At 39.9% G+C, this 17410-nt stretch overlaps 2 protein-coding genes across 3 annotated transcripts in view; one reads left to right on the top strand and one right to left on the bottom strand.

Annotated features, from left to right (window-relative positions):
- Nucleotides 1-17410, top strand: part of LOC105855380 (uncharacterized) — a 125772-nt gene that overhangs the window by 34194 nt on the left and 74168 nt on the right. For both annotated transcript variants that reach the window (XR_012919366.1, XM_076003557.1), the window contains exon 3: nucleotides 13753-13864. The gene's annotated coding sequence lies outside the window, so the exon portion shown is untranslated. The remainder of the gene's footprint in view (nucleotides 1-13752; nucleotides 13865-17410) is intronic.
- LOC142871028 (tripartite motif-containing protein 26-like) lies at nucleotides 1013-17337 on the bottom strand. Its single transcript, XM_076003603.1, is given in 4 exon segments — nucleotides 1013-1051; nucleotides 1592-1679; nucleotides 16738-16965; nucleotides 16967-17337. Coding segments are annotated over 4 exon segments (726 nt in total).

A 17410-nucleotide genomic window follows, 5' to 3' on the forward strand; every position in this document is an offset into this window, starting at 1 on the left:
CTGCTACAAAACACATTGCTGACTGACAACGGACACCTCAACCTGTGGTTCCCAGAAGGCCTGGGCGTCCTTTGTTCTCTCTCCGGGTTGATGCCCATGGCCCTGGAAGAAATTTTAAAATCATCATCTGATTAAAAAGTCTTAAGTCTGAATTATTGGTTACTTAACCAGGAATCTTAAGCTTTTCCCGCTATGCTGTTTTAACCACAGTTGCTCCTCCAACACAGACCTTTGAGGGTCTTTCATGATTTCATTCATGAATGTTTATTGATGTTGTACAGATGCCACTAGGAAGGAGACAGGGCTGTCTGTGTTGACTGTGAACCCTAAATTGGTCTCTGAACTTTGTGCGTACAGTTCTGTTCTTGGATAGCTTTCTTGAGCAAGAGGTAAATTGTCCTTCTGAAATTGATCTTCGTTGCTATAAGGATTTTATGACTTACAATACTCAGTCTTCCTAAAAGTTGGGGTGTCTAACCTTGATTCCTCATTCGTCCTCTATACTAATAACCTTTTTGTGAGGGGGCTTGAACGATTCATAGAGAAAACAGAAACTGCCTGATACTTGGCTCCCACCTCTTGCAGTGTTACCATCTGTGGCTTAAAGCTTCATGGTCAAACACATTAACTCAGCTCAACCTGGGGTGAGGACCAGATTCATTGGAGACAGACCTGAAACTTTCAGTGGCCTGAATTTTTGGCTCCATTTGAATCCTGCCTTTTCTGTGTGGAAAGAAGTGGAAGGAGATGAGCCCCAGCCCCTCTGGGCCCCTCCTGCATTGTCCTTCCTCCTGGCGCGATGGAAAGCGCTGGCTGAGCAGCGAAGGGCCCTGGGTTCGCATCCATGTTCTGCCGCTTACTGGCCTTAGCGGCCATTAAAAACTGATTTACCCCTCATTATAAAATTTGGAATGATCTTTAAAGTCTTTCCTAGCCCTAGAGTCTAACTTTTCCTGGTAGTCATGACTTTCTGTAGCCTCGGCTTCTGTATTTAGCATGATTTTCTCAGGGCTCACAGAGGGGAGCTGTCAAGCGGTGCCGGGTACATGCCCTATAGTGGGCGGTGGCGGGCTCAGCCCTGCGGTGGCAGTATGACCGCTGCCTCCAGTCTGCTCCAAGCATAGAGGCAGCTGAGCTGCTGTGGTCGGGTCAGACCCCAACGCTCTCTGGGGCACTGATGAGTGTCATGCTGCACATTCAGGGAAGGAGCTACTCTGTCGTCTTTTTCCTCTTGAACTACCTTGGTATGGCCCCCACTGGCTTACAAACTCATTCTACAAATCCTCTCCCAGTTTTCCTCTTTAGCCTAGTTTCCATGGAAGCAGCACTCAGTCAACCCTCTTTCTGAGAGCAGAACACAAGCCCCATTTTTGGGAATTATATACTTGGTTCTCTGGGTATAATTATCCACTATAAATATGTGGATGCTGGGCTCCGGCCTGCCCCCATATCACATACTCAGATGGAGATGGCGCTCATCTGTGTCGCTTACTCCGTCTCTATAACTTCTATCACCCAGCAATGCCAGCGGGAGAGAACAGTGGGTGGAACATGGACGGGGGCCACCCCTTACTTGGATTTCCCATCTCACCAGGCCTGGTGGTGCTGGTGCCTGCTCTGGTCCCGGCCTGACCCATGTCTCCTGGGTCCCGGTCTGCAGGATTGGAGAGCCAGCAGGACTGTGGTGGAGATGGGGAAGGAAGACAGAAATATGAGAACTAAGGAGAGGACATGCCCTTGTGTGTCCCTCTACCTGAGTGGGAACTGCCCTCCTCAGCTCACTCATCAGCCTGTCAGGATAGGGTGGTTCCTTGGGTACCGTGGTGACACATTCATATTTCCCCCTGGTGAGTGAGCTCCTTCTCCAGTGCCTGCATTCGGGCAAGGAAGAGGTAGGTGCTCCTGGGCTTTGAGAGCTCCTGAGTCTGTCTGTACTCAAGCACCCCTAATGCTTCTTGGCTGGCATCTGGTTCTAGAGAAGTGAAAAGGAAATGATGATCTGGAACCTGGAGTCCCAACGAACACAACCCATTGAGGAATACAATAATTTGTTATTAGATCTTGCTGGAATTCTGTATTTGTTTCCTAGTTTCTAGCAGATTGTACGCAAGTGTATAAGAAAGTTAACATAAAAAAGAGGACTGAACTCTAAGAACTGGTTTTCATGGACCATTTGGAGTCCTAGGCTTATCATGAACACTATTTGCTTCTTTCAGTTTCAGTTTTTTTTCAGAAGTCTAGAAAGTATGAACAGATCATTCTGGTGTAATTATGTGAATGGGAAAGTTTAGTGGATAGGAATTGAAATAATGGAAATTCACTGAAAGCTGGATTCAAAGGTCATAAGTTGGAGCTAAAGAAACTTTTGCTTCCTTTTAGATCTTTCATTGTTCTCCAGACCTGGTGGCTGTGACCCTGTTACCTATCCAAGCACATGATATCAGATCTCTCATATTCCCTTTTAGACAAGAAATTCTCTCCTCTCTTCTCCTTCTGTGACCACTCAGGACACCATTGAGTAACCTGAGTGAGTGGCATCTTCCTCTTGAAAACCAACCTGAATCTCTTAGCTAGGAAATGCTAATAGAAAGCAAGGCATAATTCACACACCATTAAAACCTGTATTGCTTGTTCTCTCATCTCCTTCATCTTTTTTTTTTTTTTTTTTTGTCTGCCAAGACAAGGTCTTACTCTGTCACCCAGGCTGGATGGAGTGCAGTGGTGTCATTACAGCTCACTGTAGTCTCGAACTTCCAGGCTCATGTGATCCTCCCGCCTTGGCCTCCCAAAGTGCTGGGATTACATGTGTGAGCCCTCACGCCTGGCTGCTTCATCTTAATCTCCTCCCTCTCTTTCTTCAGACTCAAGAAGCTCTGGAATTAATCCCATGACAAGAGGACACTCATATTTATGAATCAAAACATTTTATCTCAACACTTATTTATTTCTAGGATTCATATCATCCTAAACTAGGTTAATGACAGATTCAGAACCAAATTCCTAAGTATCCAAAGGGGTTCATGGAGAAAGTGAGATAGAAATGGGATTAGGGAGTGAATTAAGCATGTGATCAGGAATAGGGTGAGGGTTCCATAAAATTACAAGTACATGAAGTCGGTGTGGGGGATCATGAAGCAGAAAGTTTTTCAGCTAATTTTCCCTGATCGACCTGCCTCCCTCTAACCACTTGTCTGATGAGGAATACGTCCCTCGTCTTTTATTCTCCTATTGATTGCATTATTGGTGGCCTTTTCTTCAGAGAATGAAGTCACATTCACAAATACTGGCACGTCTGGAACTCTGCAGAGCTGAGAGACTGGCTGAAGAGTAAGCTAGTGGTTTTAACAGAAGGAAGGAGAAAGTCAGGTGTTAGAAGAGAAGAAACTATAAATGAGTGAGTCTGGACAAGTCAAGGTTAATACCTCCTTGGGTTTATAGGCAAGTAAAGTCAACAGGAGGTTGGGAACAGAGTTTTATTGTTAGAAGAAAAACTTAGGGGACATTTCGTCCAGAATTTCAATATAGGAGTCCCAAGAAACATGTAGACAATGATAAAGATCTTGTTTTAGGATAATAGCTTCTTGCCCAATTTTTTATTCAATGTAGTAAACATTATTTGTTTGTTTTAATCTAACTGGCACAGTGTCCCATTCTTCCGAGAAGTCCCATGTTGCACCCTGCACTGGGGTTAACTTATGATCAGTGGCCTCTTTAGCAATCCTTGAGCAGCTCCACACCATCCCAGCTACTATTGATCAATCCATGATGAGCATGGCTAAGGTGCAGTGACATCATAGTTGGTCACCGAATTTTGTTGATTCCTTGCTTTTCAGGCACATGGCAGGATTACTTCCTGGTTCAATGTGTAGGGGAGGGAGGGAGTGCCAGAGTACTGTTGTGCAATGAGTTGTAAGTAGGGCTGATATATATTTCTTCTGGACTGGGAATTTGACTGCTGGTGCAAGTTATTCCAGAGTCTCTCGCCGCTGACATAACAATAACCACTGCTGAAGATGGAGGCTGTGCCAAGAGTCTGGATCTCCAAGTGACTACAATGAGCAGAGCCCTTCTAAGCAACTTCTAGTAGACAGGTAGCATGAGAAAGAAAGAAATCTTTTTGGTTTATGCCACTGAGATATGAGAGTTGTATATAATTGCAGCCTAACCTAGGCTATCCTACTGTACTGCTACAGCAGGGTCTTTGATTCCTCGGGCAGCACCCAGACCTAAGATAGCTTGCTGCCAGCTCAGTCTTCAGCCAGTCTTTCAGCTCTGCACAGCACTTGGCGTGGCAGGATTTAGGCCCTTGGTTCAGAGCTCTTTCCTGGAATTTGGTACTTCATGACCAGAGAGAATAATTCTGTCTTTCTTTGTTGGTAAGATAAGAGTTATGAGCCTAGACATGGCTATAATTACAGCTGATATAGGAAATGAGCGAAAAACTTGAGCCAATACAGAGAAGAGGAAATAAGAGTGGAGGAGTCTCAGATGCATTCAAGTCCCTGTCCCAGTTATACCTGAGGCTCAGTTGCATCCCTGCTTTTCCTTTAGAAGGAAGACATGAATCCATCCCCACTTTGACAAGCTAGAGTTATATTTCTATCACTTCTAGCCAAAGAATATCTTTTCTAGGAGTAACAATGTTTTTATTTGCCCAGATATTTTAGTCCACCTCAAAAGGAAAAAAAAAAAAAATCTCACTGCATAATCTCAGGGGAAAAAAAAGCCCTATCCATTCAGGGCTTTTTTTTTTTTTTTTTGCCATTTTCAACTTTGTGTCCAGTGATGTTTCCTTCACACCCAGAAGCCTCCAGTGGATTCCCAAGGGCGTGTGAAATCTTACAGTGACACTGAAGTTTCCATGTCATGTAGGTAGAGAAATTATCGTGCCTTCTGCTGCCTGAGAATTTTGGGCATGAGATAGTGTGCAAGTAATTTTAAACTACATAATCTGGATTAAAAGAGAAGCCATTTTTCATTTAAAACTGTGTTTAGAATACGATAGTCAAGTTTTTGCTAATAGTGCTAAAGCCAGTAATGCAGTCAACCAGGTTTCTTTCTAGTTTAGACAAGGCAGCAAGACAAAGACCTTTGTACTCTTTCCTTTCCTGTCCCACGTGGTAGAGGACCCTCCCCAAACTGTACTGCCTGGCGTTGTAGAAGGGGTGACACGGACTTAGCTGCCTCCACTGGTGTCTCCTTGGGTTATTTTTGTATATGATGAGAAATGGGGATTGAGTTTCATTCTTCTGCATGCGATTATCCAATTTTTCTAGCACTATTTATGGAACAGGGTGTTCTTTACCCAGTGCATGTTTTTGTCTGCTTTGTCAAGGATCAGTTGGCTGTAAGTATGTGGCTTTATTTCTGTGTTCTCTATTCTGCTCTATTGATCTGTATCTATTTTTGTGCCTATACCATGTTATTTGAATTACTGTAGTCTTGTAGTATAATTTGAAGTCAGGTAATGTGATGCTTCCTGTTTTATTCTTTTTGCATAGGATTGTTTTGTCTATTTGGGTTCTTTTTTGGTTCCATATGAATTTTAGGACTTTTTCTAATTCTGTGAAAAATGATATTGGTATTTTGATAGGAATTGCATGGAATCTGTGGATTGTTTTGGGCAGTGTGGTCATTTTAACAATACTGATTCTTTCAGTTCATGAATGTGGGATTGCAAACCATGAATTTTGATAAGTTGTATTGTCATTTTCGTTTATTATGGTTTAAACTATTTCATGGTTTCACTTGAAATTTCTTCTTTGGTCCATGTATTATTCAGAAGAATAATGCTTAATTTTCAAATACTTGGGATTTTTCTGCTATCTTTCTGTTATTGATTTCTACTTTAATTTCACTATGGTCTGAAAGTAGACATTGTATGATTTCTATTTTTTTAAATTTGTTAAGGTGTTTTATAACCCAGAGTGTAGTCTATCTTGGTGAATATTACAATATGAGCTTGAGAAGAATGTGTATTCTTCTATTGCGTTAAGTAGTCCATAGATGTCAATTATATCAACTTAATTATGGTGTCACTGAGTTTGCTTATGTCCTTACTGATTTTCTGCCTGGTAGATTTGTCTATTTCTGATTGAGGGGTGTTGAAGTCTCCAACTTTAATAATGGATTAATCTATTTCTCCTTGAAGTTCTATCAGTTTTTGCTCCATGAATCTTGATGCTCTGTTTTCACATGCATACACATTAAAAATTACTGTCTTCTTGGAGAATTAATGTCTTTATCATTAAGTAGTATCTCTTTTTATCCTTGCTAATTTTTCTTGCTCTGATATCTGCCCTGTCTGAAATTAATATAGCTTTTATAACTTTCTTTTTTATTAGTCTTAGCAGGGTCCATCTTTTCCATCCATTTAGTTTTAATTTATATGTATCTTTGTATTTAAGGATGGTTTCTGGTATAAACATATGATTGTGTCTTAATTTTTTAATCTACTCTGACAATCTCTTTTGATTGGTGATTTTAGGCCTTTGATGCTTAAAGTGATTGTTGATATAATTGGATTAATAACTCCATGTTTATTATTGTTTTCTATTTATTGTTTCTGTTCTTTGTTCCTATGTTTGTCTTCCATGCATTTTCTTCCTTTTGCAGTTTTAATTGAGGCTTTTATTTGACTACATTTCTCTCCTTTGTTGGTGTATCATTATACTTCTTTTTAATTTTTTTTTGGTGTTTGCCCTTCCAAATAACACCACACTGCTTCATGAAGAGTTCAAGTACATTAGAACAACAAAATATTCCAAATTTCTCCCTACCTTCCCTTGTATCATTGTTGTCACTCATTTCACTTAAATATAAACTGTAATCATGAAATATATTGTTGCTATTATTTTGAACAATGTGTTTTTGGCTAAATCAATTAAGAATAAGAAAAATAAAGGAGTGACATCAGCATGATGGCAGAACAGGAGTTCTCAGGCTTCACTGCCCTGTATTGAAATCCAACTAGCAGCTCCCCACAGTGAGGCTGAGATAACCCCTTGGACTGCAGAACCAAGAAAAGCTGTAGTTGAATGCAAGGGAATAGTTCTCTTGAACTGTGCCATCCCATCCCCAAGCTGGCACAGTTCCACACAGCAAATTCCCCTGGACTCATGGTTTCTACAGTGGAAAAAGTGAGTTGGAGGCATTCAGCTTCTCTACCATCCTGGGATCTTTCACAGGGGGCTCACTTCTTTTTAGTCCCATAGGAATTATTTGGAGTACCACCAGGTCTAGATCACCAGAGTTCAGTTAGAAACAAAGAATGGGAGTGGGGCACACAGCAACCAGAGTGCAGATCTTGGTGATTGCTCTGCATTCTGGCCGGTGGAGGTGGCACACCACAGAACTAGCCAACAGCATCACACTCTAGGAAACACAGTGCACAGATCTTCCACTCTTAAATCTCTGTCCAGCTTCTCCACACAACCTGTGTACTCAAGTTTTCTCCAGACAAGGAGGCAACTGGAGGTCATCAGTTGCCTATGGAGGGAGCATCCGGCCTACCCAACCCTAGTTGGGGAGGAGTGATCTAATTAATCTCTGATGCTCCCATTAGGTCTTCCCCAAGCCAGGAGGCAACTACAGGTCAGTTATTATACATAAAGTGAGCGTCTGGACCCACACAACTGTAGGTGCAAAATGGTGACTCCAAACCTCAATGCTCTGCTTAATTAAGCCTACCTGAGGCTGGAAGACAACCTCAAATCCACACATATCTGTGGAGCATAGCCTCTGGCTATGCCCACCCTGTATGGATAAGCAACAACCCCAAGGATCTCACATAGGCTTAGAGCCCATCACACAACCCTGCTCACCTGCATATTCCAAACAACAGTACTTCCCTGCCAGGAAAGACACCTGAAACCCTGCCCAATCAAAGATAGTCACAGAGTCCAGCCAGTAACCTCTCCTGACAGCCAGTGGTCCAGCCATTGTTCTCACTGGAACAGAGAGCACAGCCAACAATACCATTTCATCTCAGAGTACAGGAAGCAACCCAGCCCAATTAGAGAACCCAGACACCAATGTCTGCCTATCTGGTATTGCTATCAGCCAGCCCATGCAGAATCTCAGGCTAGGCTAAATAGTAATGCTCTATCAACAAAGAACACCTGCAAAGTTGGATAGAGGTTGCCATCTCCTAAAATGCACAGGCATTAACATAATGACAGTGATTATGAGAAATCAGGGAGATATGATACCACCAAAAGAAAATAAAACTCCAATAACGGACCCAGAAGAAATAGAGATCTATGAAATGACTGACAAAGAATTCAAAATAATTACCTTAAAGAAGTTTAGGGAACTACATGAAAATATTGATACAAAATTAAATAACATATGAAAAATAATTTATGAACAAAATTAGAAGTTTGACAAATAAATAGAAACAATGGAAAGTAGAAATCCTAGACATAAAGAATGTGATAATTGAACTGAAAAATTCAATAGAAAGCTTCAACAGTAGCCTTCATCAAGCAGAATTAAAAATCACTGAGCTCAAAGACAGAACATTTGAAATTATTCAATCAGAGGAGCAAAAAGAAAAGATGATGAAAAAGAATGAAGAAGACCTACTGGAATTATAGGATACCATCAAATGAACTAACCTTTACAAATTAGGAGAGAAAAAGGGCTCCTCTCTCCTGTCCCTAAGCAAGAAATTAAATTTATGGAAATATTGGCTGAAAATTTCCCAAATCTGGAAAAAGACAACATCTAGGTACTGGAATCTCAGAGATTACTAATCAAATTCATCCCAAAGAGGAGTTCACCAAGACATACACATACAATAATCTAATTATCAAAAATTAAAGACAAAGTTGTTCCATACTTCTGGAGGCTTGCACAAAAAATATAAAGAGAAATAAAAAATACTGAAAACAGCAAGAGATAAGAAACATTACACTATAAAAAGCTCCAGTTTGGCTTTCAGCAGATTTCTCAACAGAAACTCTGCAAACCAGGAAAGAGTGATACAGTATATTCAAAGTGCCAAAGGAAAAAACTGCCACCCCAAAATACTTTACCCAGTAAATCTGTTTTTCAGAAAATGAGAGACAAAAACTTTTCCAGACAAATAAAACCTAAGGGTATTCGTCACCACTAAGCCTGCTTTACAGGAATTGCTAGAGGGAATTCTTTAAGCTGAAATGAAAGGTTTATAATTAATAATAAAAAATATATTAAAATAAAAAACAATGATATAAGTAATATATAGTCATAGAATTCTCTAATATTGTAAGGGTAGTGAATAAAGTAATTTTTATCCTTACTAGGAATGTTAAAAGACAAAACTATTTAAAACTAGGTACAATAAGTTTTTAAGGATACACATTACAAAAACAAATATAAATTTTGACATGAAAATTATAAAAGGGGCAGGTTGTGATGTTGTAGAGTTTTTGTATGTGATTAAAGGCAAGTTGTTATCAGCTTAAAATAGACTGTTATAATGGTAAGTTTTTTTTTAGGCAGAGTCTCGCTCTGTTGCCCGGGCTAGAGTGCTGTGGCATCAGCCTAGTTCACAGCAACCTCAAACTCCTGGGCACAAGTGATCCTTCTGCCTCAGCCTCCCGAGTAGCTGGGACTACAGTCATGTGCCACCATGCTCAGTTAATTTTTTCTATGTATTTTTAGTTGGCCTATTAATTTCTTTCTATTTTTAATAGAGATGGGGTCTCGCTCTTGCTCAGGCTGATTTGGAACTCCTGACCTTGAGTGATCCTCCCACCTCAGCCTCCCAGAGTGCTAGGATTACAGGTGTGAGCCACTGTGCCCACCAAGGGTAAGTTTTTTTATGTAATCCTCTTGATAACCACAAAGCAAAAAAAGAGTTGCACGAAATATAAAAAGAAGAAATTCAAAGCATACCCTCCCAGAAAGCCATCAAACCACAAAGGAAGACACGAAGAAAGAGAGAAAGAAATAGGGACCTACAAAACAAGCAGAAAATAAATTACAAAATGGCGGTAGCAAGTCTTTAGCTATCAATTACTTCAATGTAAATTGATTAAATGTTCTGATAAAAAGACAAAATGTGGCTGAATGGACAAAAATACAAAATCCAACCATATGCTGCCTACAGTAAGACTCTCTTTAATATTAAGAACACACAAAGATTGAAAAAGAATGGATGCAAAAAGATATTCCACATAAATGGAAATTGAAAGAGAACACGGGTAGCTATATATATTTTTTTTTAACTCTTACATTTGCAGATGAAAAAACTGCAGAGGTGCATGATCTTTCAAAAGTCACAAGGCTGGAGGGTGACAGACATGGCTTCTTTACTGCTTTTATTGTCACTTTGAGTCGTGTTGGGTAGCTATATTTATATAAGATAAAATATACTTGAAGCCATATATAAAAAGAGATAAAGAAGGTTATTACATACTGAGTTAATATTACATACTGGGTTAATTTCAACAAGACTTAACTATAAATAATATATATGCACTCAACATTGGAGTACCTAAATATATAAAGTAAATACTAAATGATATGAAGAGAGATAGACTGCAATACTGTAATAGTAGGGGACCTCAGTACTCCATGTTTAACAATGGACAGATCATCTAGACAGACAATAAAGAACCATTGGGCTTTACACCAAATGGACCTAACAGGCATCTATAGAACATTCCTGCCAACAGCAACAGAATATACATTCTTAAGCACACACAGAACATTCTTCAAGATAGATCCTAGTCTTAACAAACTTAAGAGGATTGAAATCATATCAAGTATCTTTTTGAATCACAATGGCATGAAACTAGAAGTCAGTAAAAGGAGAAATCTTGGAAAATACACAGTATCTGGAAATTAAACAGCATGGTCCTAAACAACCAATGAGTCACAGAAAAAATGAAAAAGAAAGTAAAAAAATTACCTTGAGACAAGCAAAAATGGAAACACAACATTCCAAAACTTATGGGATACAGTGAAAGTAGTCCTAAGAGGGAAATTTATAGCAATAAATGACTACATCAAAAAAAGAGAAAGATCATAAATAATATAACAATAAAAAATAATCTCAAGAAACTGTAAAAAGAAGAACAAAGTAGGCCAAAGTTAACAGAAGGAAGGAAATAACAAAGATCAGAGCAAAAATAAATGAAAAACTATAAAATCCATAGAGGAAAAAACCAATAAAACTAAGAGTTGGTTTTTTTAAAAGACAAACAAAAATCAGCAAACCCTTAGGTAGACTAACCAGGAAAAAAAGAGACTACCTACTTTAATAAATAAGATCAGAAATGAAAGAAGAGACATTATATTGAACCACCAAAATAGAATCATAAGAAACTACTATGAATAGTTATATGCCAACAAATTGGATTGCCTAGAAGAAACAAATAAATTCCTAGACACACAATACCTACCAAGTAGGTGAATCTTGGAGAAATAGAAAATCTGAACAGGCCAATAATAAGTAAGGAGATTGAATCCTTAATAAAAAGTCTTCCACAAAAGAAAAGCCTGTGGCTTCACTGATGAATTTTATTAAACATTTAAAGAAGATCTAATGCCAGTTTATCTCAAACTCTTCCAAAAATTGAAATAGAAGGAATAATTTCAAACTCATTTTGCAAGACTAGCATCATTACCCTGATACCAAAGCCAGATAAGAACTTTATAAGAAAAGAACATTATAGGCCCATATCCCCAATGAATATAGATGCAAAAACCCTCAATAAAATATTAGCAAACCAAATTCAAGAACACGTTAAAAGAATCATTCATCATGGTTGACTCCAATGTGGAGAGATGTATGTTCCTTTTCATGTATATTTTGGATTTGATTTCCTAACATTTTGTATAGACTTTTGTGTCTGTGTTCATGAGAAATATTTGTCTGTTGTTCTCTTTCTTGTGATGTCTGTCCTTGCCTGGTTTTGGAATCAAGGTAATGGTTCTCAGGGGTGTCTTTCTCATTGTTTCTGTTCCTTTCAGCTGTAGTTCTGGACCCAGCACAGATTCCTGTCCCTCTGCCAGGATTAGAGATATTTTTGATCTTCACTAAACTTTTCCTCATCTCTGTACCAAGGTGCACTGGCTGCCTCACAAACACGACAGGCCCACACACAGTCTCATGGGGAATATGGACACCTGTGTCTTCATATCTCTTCCAAGGTTTTATTAACTGCTACCTCTGACCAGCAGTTTCTAACTCGTTATGTTTATGGGGCCGTAAAAATATGGAGCTTATAATTTTCCCTTACCACAGTAACTAAAACAGGTGATATTTTATCATTCAATACATTAAGCAGTTAAAAGGAGCTAAATCAATATGTATCAACATTAATAACTCTAAGAAATATACCACTGAATGAAAAAAGCAAGTCATAGATAATGTGTGTATTTTGGAATATGTGAGCAGTGAAATATAGACGAAGGAAGTTATACAATGAAGGAAGGTACAAGACCTTGAGCTGAAAAAGAGAAAAAAAAATCACCTCATTTAATGCCACATAGAAAAGAATCAAAGGTCGTATCTATTTATGGAAAATTAATAGAAGAGCAGAGCAGACATAAATTTTAAATGCAGTTGAATAAATTGAGTGAAAATAAGAATACTCCCTCCCCATACACTTAGGAACAGGATGAGTTTATGAAGTGAATGCTGCTTTGCTTCTCTTTTCACGAAGGTTAGGAAATGAGAAATGATAAGCTGAAAGGTGAAAGAAGAACGCACTAATACACATGCAGTGAGGTGCCGTCAGCGTGCTGTGCCTTTGCTTCAGTAGAGCGTTTGAATGAAGTGAGTTACGGCGCCTCACAGACTGCCACCCTCCTTTCAGCCAACTTTGTACATTCCCACTATTTTGGAAAACTACTGAGAACAGGCTGGAAGCAGTGGCTCACGCCTGTAATCCTAGCATTCTGGGAGGCTGAGGTGGGAGGATCTCTTGAACTCAGGAGTTCAAGACCAACCTGAGCAAGAGCGAGACCCTGTCTCTACTAAAAATAGAAAAATTAGCCAGGCATGGTGGCACATGCCTGTATTCCCAGCTACTCAGGAGGCTGAGGCAGGAGGATCGCTTGAGCCCAGGAGATTGAGGTTGCTGTGAGCTAGGCTGACGCCATGGCACTCACTCTAGCCTGGGCAACAGAGTGAGACTCTGTCTCAAAACAAAACAAAACAAAACACCCTACTGAGAACAGTTGTCCTTCTTCCAGAAATTGGATCATCCTCTTGCCTTGTGGGAGAGGAAGCTGCACAGAGGTCCTGGATTGCCGTTTGTTTAATTGTGCTACAAATTTGACTTAACTGTTATGAGTTCCTGAAAAATAAAATAAGTGAAGTAATTTCAAGTTATTTGTAAATTTATTTCAAATACCAAAGAAAATTAAATATAATATTGTGTATTTAACCTAAATATTTACATTCAAGTACATTGGGATTTTTTTGTTTGTTTGTTTTTCTATTTATAGCATCAGTCCCTGGTCAATCAAGTACATTGTTAGCCTGTTTTACTTTAAGGAAGTTTCTTTCTATTCTTAGTTTGTAATATATCTTTTTTTTTTGTTTTTCTTGAGACAGAGTCTCACTCTATTGCCCAGGCTAGAGTGCCATGGTGTCAGCCTCACTCACAGCAACCTCAAACTCCCGGGCTCAGGCGATCCTCCTTGCCTCAGCCTCCTAAGTAGCTGGGACTACAGTCATGTGTCACCATGCCTGGCGAATTTTTTCTATGTATTTTTAGTTGTTCAGCTAATTTCTTTCTATTTTTGTACTAGAGACAGAGTCTCACTTTTGCTCAGGCTGGTCTTGAACTCTTGAGCTCAAATGATCCGTCCGCCTCGGCCTCCCAGAGTGCTAGGATTACCGGCGTAATCCTTAATCATGAAGGTATGTTGAATCTTATCAAATGTTTTTTTCTGTATCTATTGAATTATTGTCTTTTTCTCCTTAAATCTTTTAATTAATTACATTAATTGATATTCAAATGTTACATATTGGGGTAATAGCTATGTGTTTTTATCCTTAAGTATATTGCAAGATTCATTGTGCTAGCATTTTCCCTAGGAATTTGTTCATGAGGGAAATTTTCCAGTCTTTTTCTCTTATTCTGTGCTTGACACATTTTGTTATCAAGGTTATGCTAATCTTATAAAATGAGCTGCAGAACAGTATCTCTTTTTTCCTTAGTTCCTAGAAGAATTCGTGAAAGGTTAGAATTATTTTTCCCTGTTTTATAAAACTTTCTCAAGAAATCTCCTGGGTCCAGGGATTTGGGGATAGGTGGGAGGAGTAAGGTTTCTACTGATACACTCTCTTTCGTAGTTAAAGAACAACAGAGAAATCAAAATATCACATTGGGCAGAGGTTTGAAAGATACTCAATTGCTCATTGCCTGGAAGTTGAACAATGACTGGTCTGATGTTAAGATTTTATAGAAATTCATAGGTAGTGACCAAATATTTGGCTGATGTCCACATATACGGAAGATAAAAACTGGAGGAGTAGTCACAGGACCTTTGGAGGTGTTTGTAGGCACTGAATTCTTGGGATGGGCTCAGAACATGGAAATAAGTATATTCCAAGGAAATGTTCAACAAAACACCCAAACTGAAGATAAGACTCAATAATTGGTGGTCTAGAAGCCCTTCTGTAGTTGTTAGTCCTTCTCTTTCTCAGCCATTGCAATTTTGGATGGGAAAAAAAGAAAGCCATGGTGGCATAGGGACTATGCATGGATTTTCCTTCAGTGAAGGTGGTCCATCTTGGACCATAGCTGACTACCCAGTTTGCCTGCAGTTATGAATCCTAAACCCAACTATGTCATCATATCCAAATGTGGACTAGTAGCCCCTAGTGGAAGATTGGTTATACTGGATCCGCTCCACCGTGGAGTGAGTATTTATCCTCACCGCAATGTATCATTCATTCTGGATTTCCACTGCCTACCCACCTCGCCCACGGTCAAGCCCACCGTCTCTGGGTTTACTGTTGCTGAATAGAGAAATAAAGGATACTGATGGAAATCAATGTTTTTGCCTTTTATCCTATCATCCAGAAGCAGTTGGTCTTGGAATGAGCAAAGAAATCAGGACTGTGTAGTGAAAAGGGAAACTTAGTAAGTCTCAACAGCTGCAAAATTGAAAAATACTGTATCAACTCATATTGTCATCTTTGCTGTGCCCCTAAAGAAATAAGTTCATCTGTTTTTTAAAAACTAATTTCCTCCTTTCTTCTTTATCCTTTCTACTGTTTTATATAGAGTATGTTGATAAGGGTTAGCTTTATGTCATATAGACTGTCTCACTTTCATGTTGCTATTAATATAACAGAATACCTAGACTGGGTGGTCTATAAAGAAAAGGCTTGTTTGTCTCACAGTTGTGGTGGCTGGAAAATTCAGCCACCTGCATGGGCACCTGCATCTGGGGCGGGCCTCACGCTGCTGTAGCTGTGGTGGACTGGCCAGGGGAGCCAGCAGCCCACAGGGATCACATGGTGAGAGGAAAGGCAAGGAGGGAGGTGCCAGCTCTTTTTAACAGCCAGCTCTGGGAGGAACTCACAGAGTGAGAACTCTCACCCCAAGAGAGGCCGGGAATCTATTCATGAGGGATATGCTCCCTCCCAACTTCTTTTTTTCCTCCCCCCCCCTTTTTTTTTTTTGAGACAGAGTCTCACTTGTTGACCAGCCTAGAGTGAGTGCCGTGGCATCAGCCTAGCTCACAGCAACCTCAAACTCCTGGCCTCAAGCAATCCTTCTGCCTCAGCCTCCCAAGTAGCTGGGACTACAGGCATGCGCCACCATGCCTGGCTAATTTTCTATATATATTAGTTGGCCAATTAATTTCTTTCTATTTATAGTAGAGACGGGGTCTTGCTCTTGCTCAGGCTGGTTTCGAACTCCTGACCTCAAGCAATCCGCCCGCCTCAGCCTCCCAGAGTGCTAGGATTACAGGCGTGAGCCTCCGCGCCTGGCTATCCTCTCCCTTTTTATTGTAAAAATTATAAGAACATAGTAGAAATTAATAAGCCAGTTCTTATCGTAGATATCTCAAATACCAGAATGTATAAAGTTCAAATGCTTGATCAGGCATGGGTTGCATCAGAATATTTACTATTTTCCCAGATGCTTAGAAGGATGGCAGGAGAAATAAGTAACAAGAAAGGCCCTTTAGAAATCCATACAGATGTTGTAATCAATCATTATGAGAGATAGAAATCGTAATAATATGACATAGGCACTCCTTCCCACGCCTTTGCTCAGTGGCAGAAGACAAGGACCAAATCAAATAGAAATAAGACTAGTAACACATGTTTTAATAAATACTTTAAAGACATTTCAAGTCTTCCACTGTAGATAAATCAGATCAAGTATTGTCATTTCCCATTTTAGAGAAGAAGCAGAGAGAATAAGAGACTCCTGACTCTTCGACTGCTCTGGTCAGCTTAAGGGGATTCAGAAACCCAGCAGGACAGTCTAGCTGAGCTAAAAAGTTGTAAATGATGTAGAGGAATAAGAGATAAATGGAAATACCCAGGGCTATGCCTATGGGATCTTTTCTCAGGGTCTCAGTAGAAGTCTAAGTCTGATGTAATTAAACCATAGGAAAGGAAAAATTCTCCCTGTGAAGGAAGATAAGAATGCATAGATAAACACCCTTCCTCCCTCCCCTCCCCTCCCTTTCCCTTCCATATGTGTGTATGTGTGTGTGTGTGTATGTGTGTGTTTTCCCTTTTCAGATTTAAGTAAGCATAGGTTAAACTCTTGAGTTCTAGTATTGGTGAAGGTTACCTTCCCCACGTCGTAATCCAAAGCACCTCCAGTCTGTGCTGGACAGTAGGACAGGAAAGACTCAGGGCCAGTATGTACATAGACCCCAGCTGACAACAGCTGCAAAGTCCAGAATCCCTCCTCGGGGGTGAAGTTGAGAAGTCCTCTTCTCACCACTGACTCTCTTGCCACCCCCACCAGGGAGAATATTGACCATATTCCATCCCTCCTCCAACTCTTCATTCTCATTTCTATATCCAGGAGAACTACACCTACCAGTAATGTCCATGAAACCACCAAGATAGCTACTGCCAAACATACCTCTGGCTCCACCTCTGTATTTCATTGCTTCGTTTTCCTCCTCTGCTTCCCACCAGATCCTATCCACTTTCACTTCCCAGTACACTTTGCCCCAGGTGAAGCCCTGGCTGCCCAGCACACCAGGCTCAGGATCAGATCACTGACCATGTTGGCATTTGTTCATCCACGAGCCAGTGAGTATCATGCTCTTCCCATTTGGAGACACTGAGAGTTCAGGATGACAGTTCAGGATGATGCTCACTGTGAGGGAAAAGGAATAAATGTGTGGCATCATCAAAGATATCAAAGAGTAGATCCCGTAGACTCTGAGGCTTTTTGAATGATGGTGGGAGACTCCCTTTGGA

Source organism: Microcebus murinus, chromosome 5 (genome assembly GCF_040939455.1).
Source record: "Microcebus murinus isolate Inina chromosome 5, M.murinus_Inina_mat1.0, whole genome shotgun sequence".
Taxonomy (NCBI): Eukaryota; Metazoa; Chordata; class Mammalia; order Primates; family Cheirogaleidae; genus Microcebus; species Microcebus murinus.